The sequence below is a fragment of the Conger conger genome, chromosome 18 (genome assembly GCF_963514075.1).
Source record: "Conger conger chromosome 18, fConCon1.1, whole genome shotgun sequence".
Classification (NCBI taxonomy): Eukaryota; Metazoa; Chordata; class Actinopteri; order Anguilliformes; family Congridae; genus Conger; species Conger conger.
Genome location: NC_083777.1, coordinates 28,282,965 through 28,300,243, shown reverse-complemented (window position 1 = coordinate 28,300,243; position 17,279 = coordinate 28,282,965). Strand labels below are relative to the sequence as shown.

General features: G+C 44.7%; 1 protein-coding gene and 1 long non-coding RNA gene across 2 annotated transcripts; one reads left to right on the top strand and one right to left on the bottom strand.

Annotated features, from left to right (window-relative positions):
- Nucleotides 1-1,057: 1,057 nt before the first annotated feature.
- Nucleotides 1,058-10,589, bottom strand: kcnk1b (potassium channel, subfamily K, member 1b). Its single transcript, XM_061227471.1, has 3 exons — nt 9,995-10,589; nt 6,582-6,977; nt 1,058-1,579 (listed from the first exon to the last, which is right to left on the bottom strand). Exons 1-3 carry the CDS (start codon nt 10,347-10,349, stop codon nt 1,320-1,322), a joined length of 1,011 nt encoding a protein of 336 aa, XP_061083455.1. The 5' UTR covers nt 10,350-10,589; the 3' UTR covers nt 1,058-1,319.
- Nucleotides 9,829-11,079, top strand: LOC133117946 (uncharacterized). The gene is made up of 3 exons (XR_009706347.1): nt 9,829-10,035; nt 10,161-10,332; nt 10,556-11,079. It is a non-coding gene; the product is annotated as an uncharacterized LOC133117946 (long non-coding RNA).
- Nucleotides 11,080-17,279: the final 6,200 nt, after the last annotated feature.

Sequence of the window (17,279 nt, the reverse complement as noted above, 5' to 3'; positions counted from 1 at the left end):
CAGGGCTCCCAGGCACCACACAGCCACAGCGCAGGCCAACCGATCTTTACACGAAACGGATGACTCGACTACCACAAACCCATCCAAACACCATAAAACTCAGCGTCTCCGGACAGCACCTGCTTTCAATCGATTCCCCGAGAACACACAGTGTGCCAGGTATTGATTTAAGGTCAGTTACTTTACACGTCATCCGGCTGACGCTTTTATCCAAAACGACTGACAGTTGATTAGACTAAGCAGGAGACAATCCTACCCCAGCGACCTTGCGGGGCCCAGTCATGAACCTTAACCACTACGCTACAGGCCGCTGATATGGAATGAAGTCACCATGTTCATAAGCGATTCCCTCTTCCCAAAAAGGAAGAAGAGGACTCATGTATACCGTACTTCCACCCCTGGTTCTCCAGGTTTATCACCACATTTGCTGTATTTTCTGCGGTGCTGAAGCAGGGAGCTTGCTGTACTGTACTGTACTGTAATTACCGGCTGCAGGCGGAAGGTTCTGGAAGGTCAGGGGCTAGGCCCATGACCTCTCCTCTCCCGTTCTCCCTTCCCTCAGAACGTCATCAGGGGAGTCTGGGCTTATCCACAAACACAGCGCTAATTACCATCCGCTTAACCGTCAATACCACCTGTAAAGTCTAATCGTATGGAAAAAAACCTAAAATAAATAAAAACATTAAAATCATTTGAATCATACTCATGAGCCTGACTAGATGAATAATCAGTGACAATTCATGGATTCCACTGCGGTGGCAATTAAAAATGAAATTAACACACACACACACACAAAAAAATAAAAGATTCTTAAAAAAGTCTTCTATGCGGTGAAACTGCACAGAATTATTTGGCCGTTTTCAGTCCTGTGTTTCCAAAAGGCCCATCTGAATGATTGACATATCCGCACCTCGATTCTCCATCTAAGGTCTAAAGCTACAACAAACAGAGCTACATTACAGTGCACTAACTGTAAATAAAACCCATTTTATGATGCAATATTCTATATCTATATATAATATATATATATATATATATATATATATATCTCTTTTTTTGTTTATATTTATACTGCTTTCCTTAAGTTTGGAGATAACATTTGTACACATAGTAGAACAAACAATACTGTATGTTTCACAGGAAATGCATTTCCCTTGATAATGGCATTAGATAGTCTCTTATTGTCTATAGAGAACAGCAATATCAAGCCTGTCGAGCTACAAGTAAGGAATACTGGTTGGAACACTGAAAAGTCTCGGCAAACCGCCCAACTCCCACAACCCCCTCTGGCTTCTCGACCCCTGACCCCCTGCCGTCCCTTATCTGATCAAGAGATCGCCCCCTGCTGGGGAGGAGAGGACCGGCACGTCCACGTAGGGCTCGGTCTTGTTCTCGTGGAAGGAGGCGGCCTGGTCGGACACAGAGGTGAAGGACAGGTGGTCGTGCTCCAGGAAGGTGAGCCGGTCCTGCGGCTTCTCCTTCTTCAGGTAGAACATCTTCCTCAGCTGCTTCAGCTGCTGCAGCTCGCAGAACGTCTCCAACACCACCAGCACCGCGATCAGACCCAGGAGCAGGTAGACTGGAGGGGGAGACAGACAGGGGGAGAGAGGGAGAGAGAGAGAGGGAGAGGGAGAGAGAGAGAGAGAGAGGGAGAGAGAGAGAGAGAGAGAGAGAGAGAGAGAGTGAGAGGGGCAGAGAGAGGGAGAGCGAGGCAGAGAGAAAGAAAGGGAGAGAGGGGCAGAGATGGAGAGAGAGATGGAGAGAGGGGCAGAGAGAGAGTGGGAAACAGAAAGACGAAGAGGGAGAGAGAGAGAGAGGAGAGAGAGGGAGAACAATCAATATACAATATCAAACATCATCAAATCATAATCAAATTTATACACAATATATGTTAATTGGTTGTCCACTTGCTGATGTTGCTGTCCTTAGTGTACTGTGTGCACTAACCACTGAGTGGATTTACAATGTGCGTATCACACTACACAAGAGAGAAAAAGGGGGATGAGAAAGGGGGAGAAGATGGTGAAAAGAGGGAGTGAAAAGGAACAGGAGGGAAGAAAGAGTGAGAGCAGGAGGGAATCGTGGTCAGTGAGAAATTAGAAGGGAGTGAGAGGAACTGATCTGATAGAGAAGAGAGAATATAATTGTTCTTATTACTGGCTGAGGGAACAGTTTTACTGAAACAGAGAATTCACATCATTTTTCATAGACGGACTGCTACCCAGGACACGACGGCCAGAGAGAGAGAGAGAGAGAGAGAGAGAGAGAGAGAGAGAGAGAGAGAGAGAGAGAGAGAGAGAGAGAGAGAGAGAGAGAGAGAGAGAGAGAGAGAGAGAGAGAGAGCAGGAGGGAGGGAGGGAGGGGAGAGACAGGTAGAGAGACAGGTAGAGAGAGAGAGGGAGAGAGAGAGGGAGAGGGAGAGAGAGACACAGGGAGGGAGGGGGAGAGGGGGGGAGAGGGGGGGGGAGAGAGAGAGAGAGAGAGTGAGAGAGATGTGTGCAAGAGTGAAAAACATGTTCAGGCTTCATAATGAAGACAAAGAACGAGATATAGATCCATAGGAAAGTAGGGCAGGGACAGACAGACCCACAGAGGATCTCCGGATTTAGAAAAACCAGGCACAGGAAGCCACGCTTGGGCAAGTAAGCCCAGGCATAACCGAATAAAGATAATAAAGAACAAAAAAATACCAAATGTATAAAATCCATTCTATTATCCGATATCTAATGTTAACACACTTTGAATGTGGGCATCTGTGGTGGGGGGGCAGTGAAAACAATGCCCAGCCAGCAGAGGGCACCAGAGAGGCACTTCAGCTCCAGTTCAGTTCTTTTAAGTGTTTAAATATAATACAAGTGTCTTGGATGAGGAAAAACATGCTGCGGTGAAAATATTTATAAATGTGTCATATTCTTTTTTTAAATTTCTTTTTATAAAATTGTGTTGGTTTCAGTACCGTGAAATAATAAAATACATACATTACATCAGAGGAAGAAAAACAGGAAGCTCTCCAGAGCTTGATGAAAATTATTTACAGGAACGGCAGTTGTCAGAAATACATGAAACATATGCTGGACTCGGCAGAGTCCGACTGAACACAGAACCTGATTCAGCAGTCAGACTGAACACAGAACCTGATTCAGCAGAGTCCGACTGAACACATACATTACATTATTGGCATTTGGCAGACGCTCTTATCCAGAGCGACGTACAACAAAGTGCATACCCATAACCAGGGATAAGTTCGCTGAAAGACCCTAGAGGGAAGTACAATTTGAACTGCTACCTGTACAACAAAGATAAGGACAAGGGCCAATTTTTTTTTTTTGATTCAACAGAGTCAGACTGAACACATAACCTGATTCAACAGAGCCCAACTGAACACAGAACCTGATTCAACAGTCAGACTGAACACAGAACCTGATTCAACAGAGTCAGACTGAACACAGAACCTGATTCAACAGAGTCAGACTGAACCCAGAACCTGTGTTGTGCTGTATTGACTCTTTATCCCGTTCCAAGCCATCAGGAATGTTCAACACACATAACAAGAGGACACAGACGCAGTTGTGACACCCATCAGTCAGGCTGCCACATACTGAGCCATCCTGCTGTGCCTGAATGATAAAACGTAATAATTGTCCAATCAACCGTTTTTTCCATCCGCTTCCTGGAAAAACAAGGTTTTACATCCTTGCGTACCGGTGGGTGTGTATGTCGATCGAACGACTGTCGATCGTGCGTTCCCTTCCAATCAAAATCCTTTTCACCAAGCGGTGAAATATCCCCCAACAAATATCTTCATTCAAATCGACTTCCCCCCCCCCTTCAAAAACTTCCCCAAACGATCCATTTCACTCAGGTATAATATGTCACATTGCAGAAGTTGTGCCGCTCGAACTTCCATTTCAGCTCGTGTTTAAAGGTCGTGACCGACATGTACGTAAAGATCGTTCCTCCGATGATTACAGAACCACACACCGGGTATATACTGTTATCACAGCTTTGGTGCGTCAACCTTCAATTCAGCATGACATTGCATGGCTGGGGTATTATTTGGGTAGTTCTTTTTTTCGTGCCGTCAGTGCCGATTCCTCCGTTTCCCCAGCTCCCGTGATACGCAATCTGAGCATTTTGATCTGACGGACTGGCTGCCATGCATGACAGCAACTGCTAAATAAATAAATAATTCCAATAATTAGCTAAAAATAAACGCAGCGGGGACTGTGTTGGTTGTGACTCATGACCAGGAGTGTCGGTGTGCTAATGTTATTTTAAAAACTCTGACACGAGGACACTCAACTGACGCCAATATGAAATGAAACAGAAAATCTGTGATGTCTAAATGCCATTGGGGTGGATAACAGCCAGGAGCCCGCTCCGCCCTCTTCTGTGCACCAATAAATTGCGGAAATAAGGAAAAGCAACACCAACAGAAGGTTTAAAATGCTAAAATATCACTTATATTTACTGTTATTTAGCTGACACTTATCTAAAGCAACTTGGAGTTGATTAGACTATGCCGGGCGCAGGGCCCCTCGGGGTTAAGGGCCTTGCCCAAGGACCCAACAGCCATGCGGATCTTATCTTAGCTACACTGGGCTTGAACCACCAACCTTCCGGGTCCCAGTCATGTGCCTTCATAGGCCACAGGCCATGCACTTCCTCTTTATGCCAGCAACTTTAAATAAAGCCTGAAAAAAGTCAGCCATTAGTGATGGTGTTAAACACAATCCATTGACAAAGGCATGCGTTTTTAATGGCTCCTTTTCTTCTTTCGAGACCACTTAATTCTATAACAGCCATTTTGTTAAAACAATTACAAATATATAAAGAAATGTAAGTCAAAAACAGAGAAATATGACTAATTTTAACTTTAAGCTGAATATGGCTCATTTCAGCTAAGACGGATTCTTGAGATCACGAACAGCAGTGCCTGCAGAACTTTGTGACTCAGTTCTGTTTTCCATGTTTATGGCTTGCAACCCGTTGTTTCAAGATGATTCATCTCTGCCTACCTGCCTTTCTGTTCCACCTTCTTCTGAGTACCACTTAGAGAAGAATCCTGGAGGTCACTCAAAGACTAATGCCCGATTTATACTTCACCTCACCCTTGGGACAAGTGTCTTGTGACAAAAACGATACATTTTCAGCAAAAAAAAAAGGGTCTTACAACACTTTTTTCAGTGTTTTGCACCTATAGGGCGGCCTGTAGCGTAGTGGTTAAGGCAAATGACTGGGACACGCAAGGTCGGTGGTTCTAATCCCGGTGTAGCCACAATAAGATCCGCACAGCCGTTGGGCCCTTGAGCAAGGCCCTTATCCCTGCATTGCTCCAGGGGAGGATTGTCTCCTGCGTAGTCTAATCAACTGTACGTCGCTCTGGATAAGAGCGTCTGCCAAATACCAATAATGTAATGTAATGTATAGAATTTTGCCAGTCATACTTTGTCAGGCAGTGATGATTGGACAGCCAGATGGAACGCTGAAATTCATCGTCATGGACAGGCTCTGCGGTGTTTTCAAAAATAAAAATATCAGCTGCATGGCGTCTTGTTACCAACCGTAATTACAGACCTTCCCAAAGTATAAACGCAAAACGTTAAGCAACGCCTTCATTTTCGTCATACGACACTTGTCGCAAGGGTCGTGTGACGAGGTATAAGTCAGTGTTCACAGACCGCCATTTCCTCTAGAGATTTATACTCAGATTAACAACTCCTCTGTCAGCACACTGAGGGCAACATACCTCTGTACCTCTGCACCTCTGCACCATCCATATACACCTTCAAATCCCAGCTCAAATCTCACTTCTTTTCCCTTGCTTTTAATTCTACATGAGAACTGTCTTTGTTGTGGTTTTTTTGTAGTATATTATTATTACAGAACTGTGAATTTTTTCTTTCACCGTTTTAATTTTTATATATATATATAGTAATCAGAAATTGTACAGCACTGTGGTTGACGGTAGTGATATGATTTGACTGTACCTAAACACACCTGCTCCGACCTCCACTCCTGTGAACACCACCCCTCGCCCAGGCCCCCCAGACCCCCATACTCACTGGTTATGCCCAGCTTATAGAGCTCCAGGAACCTGTGGTTGTAGCCCTACCTGGGCACGTAGTCCCCCAGGCCCCCCATACTCACTGGTTATGCCCAGTTTATAGAGCTCCAGGAACCTGTGGTTGTAGCCCTACCTGGGCACGTAGTCCCCCAGGCCCCCATACTCACTGGTTATGCCCAGCTTATAGAGCTCCAGGAACCTGTGGTTGTAGCCCTACCTGGGCACGTAGTCCCCCAGGCCCCCCATACTCACTGGTTATGCCCAGTTTATAGAGCTCCAGGAACCTGTGGTTGTAGCCCTACCTGGGCACGTAGTCCCCCAGGCCCCCATACTCACTGGTTATGCCCAGCTTATAGAGCTCCAGGAACCTGTGGTTGTAGCCCTACCTGGGCACGTAGTCCCCCAGGCCCCCCATACTCACTGGTTATGCCCAGTTTATAGAGCTCCAGGAACCTGTGGTTGTAGCCCTACCTGGGCACGTAGTCCCCCAGGCCCCCCAGGCCCCCATACTCACTGGTTATGCCCACTTTGTAGAGCTCACGGAACCTCTGGTTGTAGCCCTCCCCGGGCACGTAGTCGCCCAGGCCGATGGTGCTGAGCGAGATGAAGCAGAAGTAGAAGGACTCCAGGAAGTTCCAGTTCTCCTCCAGGGCGGAGAAGACGGCGGCCGGCAGGAGGAAGAAGCCGGTCACCGTGACGACGGCGAGCAGCGAGGCGTGCGCGGCGGCCACCAGCGGCTTGGACAGGCCCCAGCGCGTGTGCACGTACACCACGGGCCGGCGCGTGCTGAACACCATGATCCTCTGCACCACCGCCGTGAGGAAGAGGAGGGTGAAGGGGATCCCGATCACCGAGTAGACGATGCAGAAGGCCTTGCCGCCGTCCGACAGAGGGGCGGTGTGGCCGTACCCTGCAGTCACACGGGGAAAACAGGAGTCAAACGCCGCCAGGGAGATTAAAGCACTTCATCTCGATTATTAAATTTCCCTTTCCCCCCCCCGCCCCCTCAATCACGCAGAATGTGATTTTAAGAGAATGAAACGCACTCAGACCACTGGGTGGGATGGGAACAGAAGAGAAGCGGTTGGGGGGGTTCGTCTGCAAATGACCCGCACATAACCGGGTTCACAGCACGAGGCCGACAGCTCGACAACGTGCCAATCTAAATTCAGATTAAAAGCAAAGAGGGACCTTGTCTCCAACACAGATGATGTTATACACAGAGTGCCAGCAGTCAGGAACAGAATGTTTGTCATCTCACTGTCATCTGTCAAAGGGAGTGCACACATCCAAGGGAAAATTAAACTTAATTAGCTACGAGTTTAAACAAGTCCCTGTGCGATTTATTGAACCAAACGCTGAAGGGTTCATCTCATCGGAGCATACATACGAGTGTGTATCTAAGTTTCCTTATTTCTAAATTATTCATTTTATAGTAATCTAAACATTTGAAAGACACATATTGTAGCTCCAACCTGTTTCAAACTGCTACACTGATGGACCACACCCTCATCAGGCTGGGTTCTCTGTAAAGTCCCATGGGCTCACGAAAAGAACCCATTGCTGATCTCCGGCCCCACTGACAGACCAATAGGAAATGCTCTTGCGGCCATAAAACTGTACCGTCTGTGTGAATCCCAGTGACTATCCAGCCAGTCCATAAGATAAATAGAGCTTGGGTAAGAAACATACATGGAACTAATGATCTTAGAGGAACAGATGGAGAAACCAATTCAGCATGAGTGATGACATACAGCACACAGCTTTCATCTTTTCTACGCTTGGTTCCGTCACCACTGTGTCACATGCAGATGGCAGCTGGCAGGCTCCAGTTATGTAAACAATGGCACGTCTCATTAACTCCAGAAAAGGGCCACATATTTCTGACATGGCTGTACTAATGAAAACACAGATAGTGCCCCACCAGTGGTCCAACTGGAGCGCATAATCAATGATACAGTAAGATGTAAATAGTTTCGAAAAAAAAACCACAGCATTTCTGTGCACAGCACAACCCCCAAACAGTCAACAAACACGACTGTCAATTTTTGTTATCATTATGGTATTGGTATCCAATCATTAGTGGAATAATTATCATAACCTTTCTATTTTCTGAATAGAAACTCATATACAGGATGACTAATACACCTTGCATCTTTAAAAAAAAAAAGAAAAAAAAAAAAGACTGGTGGCCAACTTGCAAACCATATACAAATCTCACATGCTGCCACAACTTAAATTCCTCACCATGGTACATTCTGTGCCATGATCCCATCTCAATCTGCAACCTTCTCAGCTTGCCTCAATTCCAATAAAGTGGAACTAATACATCCCGTAAGAAGGGTGGACTGTCTGCTGTCCTTTAAAAAAAAAAAAAAAAAAAAAAAAAAAAAAAAACTTGTACAGCAGGATATTTGGCTGAATCAATTTTATTCGCCTAGAGTTCAAGTGGACAACCGCTCCATTCTAATCACACCCTGGGGATTTGAAACCATCTCACCGCAGAACATTACGGTTCCCGAGCCATTAGGACAGACTGTTGTCAATATCTATTAGAATGCGTGTGACTGTGTATATATTATGCCCCAGGATTATTGATTTTTTTTAGGTAAGGAAACCCCAAAGGGATAGCCTACTTTAGCGGCAGGCGAGGCCGGGTGGACAGGACATCCAGGCGAGGTAATGCGGGTTTAAGTCTCACCCACAGGGCGAAGGGTATCAATCAATCCATTATTAAAAAGTTTGGCCCCACTCTCTGTTCCTGGCCTGTGTTTGATGGGGTTACACAACCAAACCTCCAGCCGGTATTACCACAGAGGAAGGAGTGTTTGTAAAAATGTGTGCAGGTTGGAGTGCTACCGTGTCTGAGTTTTGGATATAAAAAAAAAATAATTTCACAGTTCTCCGCCGACATAACATGCAAGCTTCCATCTTCACCTTTGGGGAATTATACTGTCCCCAATTTTAAAATCAGCCTGGCCAAATATGAGCCCACTTACTCCCATACCGCTACCAGTTTTACTCTACAGGGCGTAAAACTGCACTTATCATGCAGGGTTCTCTGTGCCAAATCAGGCCGTGGATAATGAGTCAATAATGAGCGCGTGAAATCCGTGATTTTCATTTCAAGACGAAAACAAGCTCGGTCAGTTCATTATAAATGCATTCGTGGAATTCCTTGTTCTTATGCAGAGCAGGTCCATGCAAAGTGGGACCACAATGTATGTTTTTCGAAGCGATGTTCGTAAAACAGGACAGGGCGCTTTGCAACAGCATGGTTTTCGAAAACCCTAAAGGTTACAAGACATTATCGGTAATGGAATTGTGTCACAGCTTCAAGACATTTGCTCCAAACGTTATTCTTACTTCCACAAAGAACAAAATCGTAAGAAAATTGTCACCTAACGCTTTACAGCTCATTTTCTGGGTTACTATACACGATTCTCCAAACAGGATCACTGCAATTGAAAACAACAAGTAGTTGATTCAACCCATGAATCAACTCAGTTGACCATATTGCCTTGTTAGTTAATAATTAAATGACCTAATTTAATACACTGAATAATTACAGGCAACACGCAGAGAACAGTCGCATGATCATGGACTTACAAATGTTAGCAATAGCGTGAGAGTTTAGCCAGTAGCCACATGTTGGAAAGCTTGGCGAAATTGAGTCTCCATACAGAAAACATATCAACACTGGGCCGGAAAGAGGCACATGATAACCAAAATTGTAATTATGTTATAACACGAATTATGAGATAGCTTGCCAATTTTAGAATATTCTGAGTAACAAAAGCCACAGCGTCTCACGGAGCGCCCATACAAACACCTAACATCATCATGGGTGCCGACTGGAACGCATGGAATATTTAGGCTACCTGTGTTGGTTTGCGTGTGATGACTGGGGGCCTTGCCTTTTCTTACCGGTAGTGGAGAGCACAGTGCTGGCGAAAAACAACGCCGAGGTGAAGTCCCAGTTCCAGTTGGCCGAAGCGTTGTTGAGAACAGACACCCCGTAGTTGCTGGCCTCCAGCGCTTTAGCCAAGAACTCCTCCAGCCTCTCTTCTGAAATACATTTGTTCTCCTGCAGAAACTGGCGCTTGATGGTCCGGAGCTCTTGCCGCAGAAGATCCTCGTACGGCAGCTCCACCGAGGAAAATACCACGGCGCCGAAGATGAGATACAACACGTAACCGAGGACCAGAAATAAGAAATACCATGTTGATTTATTGCTTTGAATCAGACGCACGCAGGAGTTGCTCGTAAGAGACTGTAACATTTTTTTTTTTTTTTTTACCTGCGAAAACGGTCCCTATAAATATCAGAGAGCCACGCTAGTTGCAATGGGTGTATCTTATTTAAAGCACTCGTCTTAATGCCGTTATCATACTGCGCGCACGCCGGTGTACTCGCTATGAAGTGTAGGATTCAGTTTCCTTATGTGTCAGCTTCCTCCTCTAAAGGTTTTTTTTTTTCCTCTTTCAGTTCACTTTCATTGAGCCCTGCGCCGGAGTGATGTGGCGAATGAAGTCGGAGGTTGGACCTGTGACGTCGATGCTTTTTCTCCGTCTCCTCTCAGGTGGCTATAGAGCCGACAGAGGAAACGCAGCCTACAAGGTCCACAGTTCTGTGCCAAATTGAAAATCGAAAAGTGTATTTTTATGAAGCGCGATGAAAATTAACGTAGGCTACTAGAGTATAGCAATTAACAGAGCAACCAGCCACTTCAGATATCATTGTGTTTGCAGTATGCATGTCACCTGAATGAATTAAAAAGAAAAATATACCAACACATAATTAATGGCAAAAAAAAACGAAATAGCTAAATCACGTCTTTTTATTTCACGTGCAGCCCCATCACAGATACACAGCACTTCAGCTAAAGTTCAATTACCGATCGCCGATGTGAAATACCCTTACACAAGTAATAAACATAAGAATGCATGTACATGCACCAGTCGCTGAATAAGACATGCCTGTAATATCTAAGATATTAAAGCCTGCGCTGCCTCCCCCGTATGTAGAACATCATGGTCTGGTGTCAGGGGATATGAATCTAGGAATCTAGGCTATAAGCAGCGCAGACAACGAGTACCGTGAAACACCCGAAATGTGCACACCGAATGTGCTATAGACCTTCACTGCGACACAAACCGGGATATACGGGTTTGAAACGAAGTATATCTGATACTAAACACATACTTTTGTGAATACAAAGGTTACCATTTTTAATTCTGAGATCACATATTTTATGATTTGAGCATCTTGAATGTGTATTTTCAGTAATACGTAGCCGTACTAATAGCTACTACAGCAACAGAGTAAGTTCTGAAAGATTACTCCTGAGTAATATCGGCTACTAGTCTTCTATGGCAGGTTAATGACCAGCGTGTTTGTACTTTCACCCGGTAGTGATGGCACACCAACCGTGACCCAACTGATCATCTGTCATTTTTATGGCATCCTGGCAGATAGCGTACAGATTTGCAGAGTTCTGGCACGCTACCATCCAGAGCCCTGCCACGCTACTCAAAGAGGTTTCCATGGCAATGACCTTTACATTAATGCCGGAATGGATGTCTTCAAATCAGACGGTGGATTTAATGTCGGTCCATACCCCCCGAACCCAAACAAATAATGAAATGTAGGATAATTCTCTCTCTCTCTCTCTCTCTCTCTCTCTCTCTCTCTCTCTCTCTCTCTCTCTCTCTCTCACACACACACACTCTTACCACATACTCTCACACACACTCTTTCTCTCTCACATACACACACTCTCTCACACACACTCTCTCATACACACACTATCCCTCTCTCTCTCTCACACACACATACTCACTATCTCTCTCTCTCTCTCTCACACACACACACACACTCTTACGACATACTCTCACACACACTCTTTCTCTCTCACATACACACACTCTCTCACACACACTCTCTTATACACACACTATCCCTCTCTCTCTCTCACACACACATACTCACTATCTCTCTCTCTCTCTCTCTCTCTCTCTCACACACACACACACACACACACACACACACTCCCTCGCTCACTCTCCCTCCTCCCTCCCAGCTCAATCCCGGGCCCTTGGCATTGCACTGTAACCTTGGCAACAAGAGGTAATCCAACCCCGCACATCCTGGGAGAGCTACAAAATCGCAAGTAGAGCGGGGCCCTACAGCCTGACATCTGTACCTGCCACTGCGTGTGTAGTGGGGTGAGACGACACTGAAAGTCACCTGGGGGAGGAACAGGGGCAGGCCGTGACTTTGTTCACTCTGTATGGTGACTAGGACTCCGGGAAGTTGGGTAAATACAGCACTGGAGCTGTAAATAATCTGAAATGGTGGAAATCTGCTCTGCAGGCAATGTTAGTAGCAGACACGGCAGCAACAGTAGTAGCCGTAATAGTATGCCATTTTCATCAATATATTAAATATATATATATATCTATATGGTATGATCCTTGGGCATGGGCATAATACATTTTGTCACAGTATTTAGAGGAAACAAATCATATAAAATGTATTGTACTTCAACTGCAAATTTTAACAATTTAGAATTTTACTCTCTGTAACTCTGTAAATTTCTATTTATATATCTTGACACAACCCGGCACACACAATAACATAGTATATGTTCTTGTGTGCCTGTGAGTTGTTTGTGATGAATGCAAAAATATATATTGAAAATATTACAAAGTGTATGAGTTATGGCCAGAGAAAGACAGAGATGGAGAGGCAAAAGAGAGGGAGAGATTTATATATAGCTTCCATTCTTTATTATTTATATAGTGGCCTGGTTTCCCGTTCCTGCTCAGGGGAAGATTTCCATGGCAGGAGTGAGTTAAAAGGACTGACAGAGAGGAGAGAAAGCCACACATCTAGACCATATTCAGTAAATATATCTGCAAACACTACCACTGAGAAAATTACTGATTGAAAGATGAAAATGACACATACAAGGTATATATGAGGCATATACCTGAACAAAAGGAATTACTGATGGGTTCCTGGGTTATACTGTCCATGTGAACCCCAATTGCACAATTCAGCTTTATCAGTGCAATGGGTTCATCAACTGCCTCGCTATCTGAAGGTATTTACCATTATCACCGCCTTATAGCATGGTATGGTACTGATTTCACCATCATGACCGAGAAATCTTGATATGTACCTTCTAATGTTTTACAGTAAATTTAAAATAAAATTGTTGTAGTTGATCTATGTTAATGAGAATGTTTCAGAATAAAAAGATTAAGAAAAAATAGTGCGTTTGCCCCGCTCTAACTGGAGAGGAGGGAAGGACAATTATTGCCTGTCAAAGGTCATAGTTCATTCAAACTGGAAAAAAACATTTTTCTCAGACCCACAAGATATCCAGCACTTTTTGAGTTGCTCTGTAAGAAACCCAGTTTCACTTATAACCATATACTGACACAGAGTAAAAATATTGAGTTTTAAACAAACTACAATGTTGAAACAAGCCTCTTGAGTAGTTCTAATCTGTCAGTCGACTAAAAATGGCCAGTGAAGCGGTCTTTTGTAGTACATTTCAGCAAACCTTTCCAGTCAATCCCCTCAGCTATTTTAGGCTGCTCTGCCCCAAATCTGTTCCACTTGTCTTCACCCCCTCAGTCCTGCCTCTAGAAGACGTGGCGACATTACAGTGGTGTTGTTGCTTAACGTCAACTGTCAGCAGCCATGTTGTTGATCATTTCCTTCTGCTGTCAGCTTTTTCAGGGAGTTGTTTCACATAATATTAGCAACTTGCTTTTTTGAAGTGTGAACATCTAAACCCCAAGGGAGGTTGCAACACAATATGGCGATGCTACCTTGTGTTTTCAACATATAGTAGTTTACCATTAACCATTATCTTGACCTTTTACAGTAAAGCACAGCCAGAAAATCTACTTCCAGGAACAGAACACGGTCCTTTAAGATATGGAACTGTCATTGTGATTCACCCTGCTGAAAAAAAAAAAAAAACAGTTCAAGCTAGTGTTTTGAAACCACTGGTAGCTGGTTGACCAGCTCCATACTGAACATGGTTTGACCGGCTCAAGCTATGTTTTGAAACAGCTGATAGCTGGTATTTCAAGCTGGTCATCGCTGGATTTTACACCAGGGCATAGTGGCCAGCTAAAAAACCCAAAACTGTCTCTGAAATGAAGCAATATAAAACCTCCAGGACAGTTAGTGCTTTTCATCAGAGTGATTATGATTGACATATCACATTGGGAGCTGCAGAAATTTCACGTGGGACCCTAATTTATCACTGTCAGGTCTACAGTTCAGCCGTCTAACCACTCCTTCCCTCCAGCATCAGCTTGTACCGACACGTTTCACTTTTACAGACAAATCTTCAAATTCTGAATAATTCCTCTGCCTGTCTGAGCTCCAGGTTTGAAAGAAATGAGTCGAGTGTCTGCACAACACAGCCAAATGGCAGCTTGACATGCTGTCCCGACCAGATTGCACATTACAGTACTTTCTCACAGCATTGAGGCAGCAAAGCTATTGGTGTTTCCTGGTGTAAAATCCAGCTATGACCAGCTTGAAATGCCAGCTATCAGCTGTTTAAAAGCCTAGCTTGAGCTGGTCAAACCATGTTGAGTATGAAGTTGGCCTGAACTGGTCAACCAGCTACCAGCTCTTTCAAAACCTAGCTTGAGCTGGTCTAAGTGGTCAACCAGTTACCAGTTGTTTCGAAACCTAGCTTGAGCTGGTCAAACCATGTTGAGTATGGAGCTGGCCTGAACTGGTCAACCAGCGACCAGCTGTTTAAAAACCTAGCTTGAGCTGGTCAAACCATGTTGAGTATGAAGTTGGTCTGAACTGGTCAACCAGCTACCAGCTGTTTAAAAACCTAGCTTGAGCTGGTCAAACCATGTTGAGTATGGAGCTGGCCTGAACTGGTCAACCAGCTACCAGCTGTTTAAAAACCTAGCTTGAGCTGGTCTAAGTGGTCAACCAGTTACCAGTTGTTTCGAAACCTAGCTTGAGCTGGTCAAACTATGTTGAGTATGGAGCTGGCCTGAACTGGTCAACCAGCTACCAGCTGTTTAAAAACCTAGCTTGAGCTGGTCAAACCATGTTGAGTATGGAGCTGGTCTAACTGGTCAACCAGCTACCAGCTGTTTAAAAACCTAGCTTGAGCTGGTCAAACCATGTTGAGTATGGAGCTGATCTAACCGGTCAACCAGCTACCAGCTCTTTCAAAACCTAGCTTGAGCTGGTCTAAGTGGTCAACCAGTTACCAGTTGTTTCGAAACCTAGCTTGAGCTGGTCAAACCATGTTGAGTATGGAGCTGGTCTAACTGGCCAACCAGCTACCAGCTCTTTCAAAACCTAGCTTGAGCTGGTCAAACCATGTTGAGTATGGAGCTGGTCTAACTGGTCAACCAGCTACCAGCTGTTTCAAAACCTAGCTTGAGCTGGTCAAACCATGTTGAGTATGGAGCTGGTCTAACTGGTCAACCAGCTACCAGCTCTTTCAAAACCTAGCTTGAGCTGGTCAAACCATGTTGAGTATGGAGCTGGTCTAACTGGTCAACCAGCTACCAGCTGTTTCAAAACCTAGCTTGAGCTGGTCAAACCATGTTGAGTATGGAGCTGGCCTGAACTGGTCAACCAGCTACCAGCTGTTTAAAAACCTAGCTTGAGCTGGTCAAACCATGTTGAGTATGGAGCTGATCTAACCGGTCAACCAGCTACCAGCTCTTTCAAAACCTAGCTTGAGCTGGTCTAAGTGGTCAACCAGTTACCAGTTGTTTCGAAACCTAGCTTGAGCTGGTCAAACCATGTTGAGTATGGAGCTGGTCTAACTGGCCAACCAGCTACCAGCTCTTTCAAAACCTAGCTTGAGCTGGTCAAACCATGTTGAGTATGGAGCTGGTCTAACTGGTCAACCAGCTACCAGCTGTTTCAAAACCTAGCTTGAGCTGGTCAAACCATGTTGAGTATGGAGCTGGTCTAAGTGGTCAACCAGTTACCAGTTGTTTTGAAACCTAGCTTGAGCTGGTCAAACCATGTTGAGTATGGAGCTGGTCTAACTGGTCAACCAGCTACCAGCTCTTTCAAAACCTAGCTTGAGCAGTTTTTGTTTTCCAGCACGGTTGTTCCCTGTTGGGGGCTGCGGTTTTGTGTGGCCTTCGGTGCATGTAACTTTTTCTCCCCCACCTCTCTGGCTTGGGGCCTGAAATGGATGCTGCACAACACTGCTCTTATTTCAAGGCCCTGTGTGGGGAATGTGAGATTCATAGCAGCGGCTTCAGTGATGAGAAGTCAGTCCAAGGTTGACTGCAAGGTTGATGTTTTCTTCTTGCTTGGACAGGGAGAAACATCTCAGTCAGAGCTCAGTTTTGATGTGTGTGTGTGTGTGTGTGTGTGTGTGTGGGTGTTTGTGTTGTGTATCTGTGTGAGGGTGGGGGTAGTGGGAATAAAATACAATAAGTGCATAAAATCGAACAGTTTGTATGACGATCCAGGATAAGAGCTACACATCTCAATTCTCTGCAATGATAAGCGGCCATAATCGCTATGTGTAGATGTTTTTCTTAAATTGCCTGTGATCAAGTAAGCTGAAGCGATGGCATTTGTTCCGGTTAATGCACACTTTCCAATGCTGCCAGCCCTCTGCTGTACACAGCTTAAATATATCCCAGAATCCCCTGCTGCCCTGTCGCCCTTGAGTAGATTCATATTCCCACAGTTCAATTTTTCCAGAAACGGTAGACAAACAGGTATTTGTTCTATGGCTTACGGGCCACCTGTAGGGTGTAACGGAGCATGCCCAGTTTATCTTTAGGATTAATCAATGCTTCATTGCTGTTTCTTTCAGACTGAGGAGAGTGTAATTGCTCATGGCATTTGCACCAATTAACACTGAGGAAAGCGCATATTTAACTGTCCCGAGCCTTGCAAAACAAAATTAGTTTTTTAATGCACATATAACGTCAATTATTTTGGTACCCTCCTCATCATTTGCTAATTCTAATACCTCTAGTAATTCAATGAGTTACACTCCTTTGTGTGCCAACCAAATCCCTAATTAGGTAATTAGACACACTTACACACATTAATGCAGTAGCCCATTAAGCTGTTCAGTCGTCTTCCGCTCAGAGGGACGTATAAAATGGGTAAAACTGTGTCGTCTCCACCACAAACAGGGTTAATGGCTGGTTCTGAAGCAATGCGGATC

Excerpts from the sequence above, each read along its gene's own strand:
- kcnk1b (XM_061227471.1), bottom strand. The coding sequence starts at position 10,349 with ATGTTACAGTCTCTTACGAGCAACTCCTGCGTGCGTCTGATTCAAAGC. Across the intron at positions 6,978-9,994 it reads CACTGTGCTCTCCACTACCG|GGTACGGCCACACCGCCCCT; the intron begins GTAAGAAAAGGC and ends GTGTGACTGCAG. Across the intron at positions 1,580-6,581 it reads CTACAAAGTGGGCATAACCA|TCTACCTGCTCCTGGGTCTG; the intron begins GTGAGTATGGGG and ends CTCCCCCTCCAG.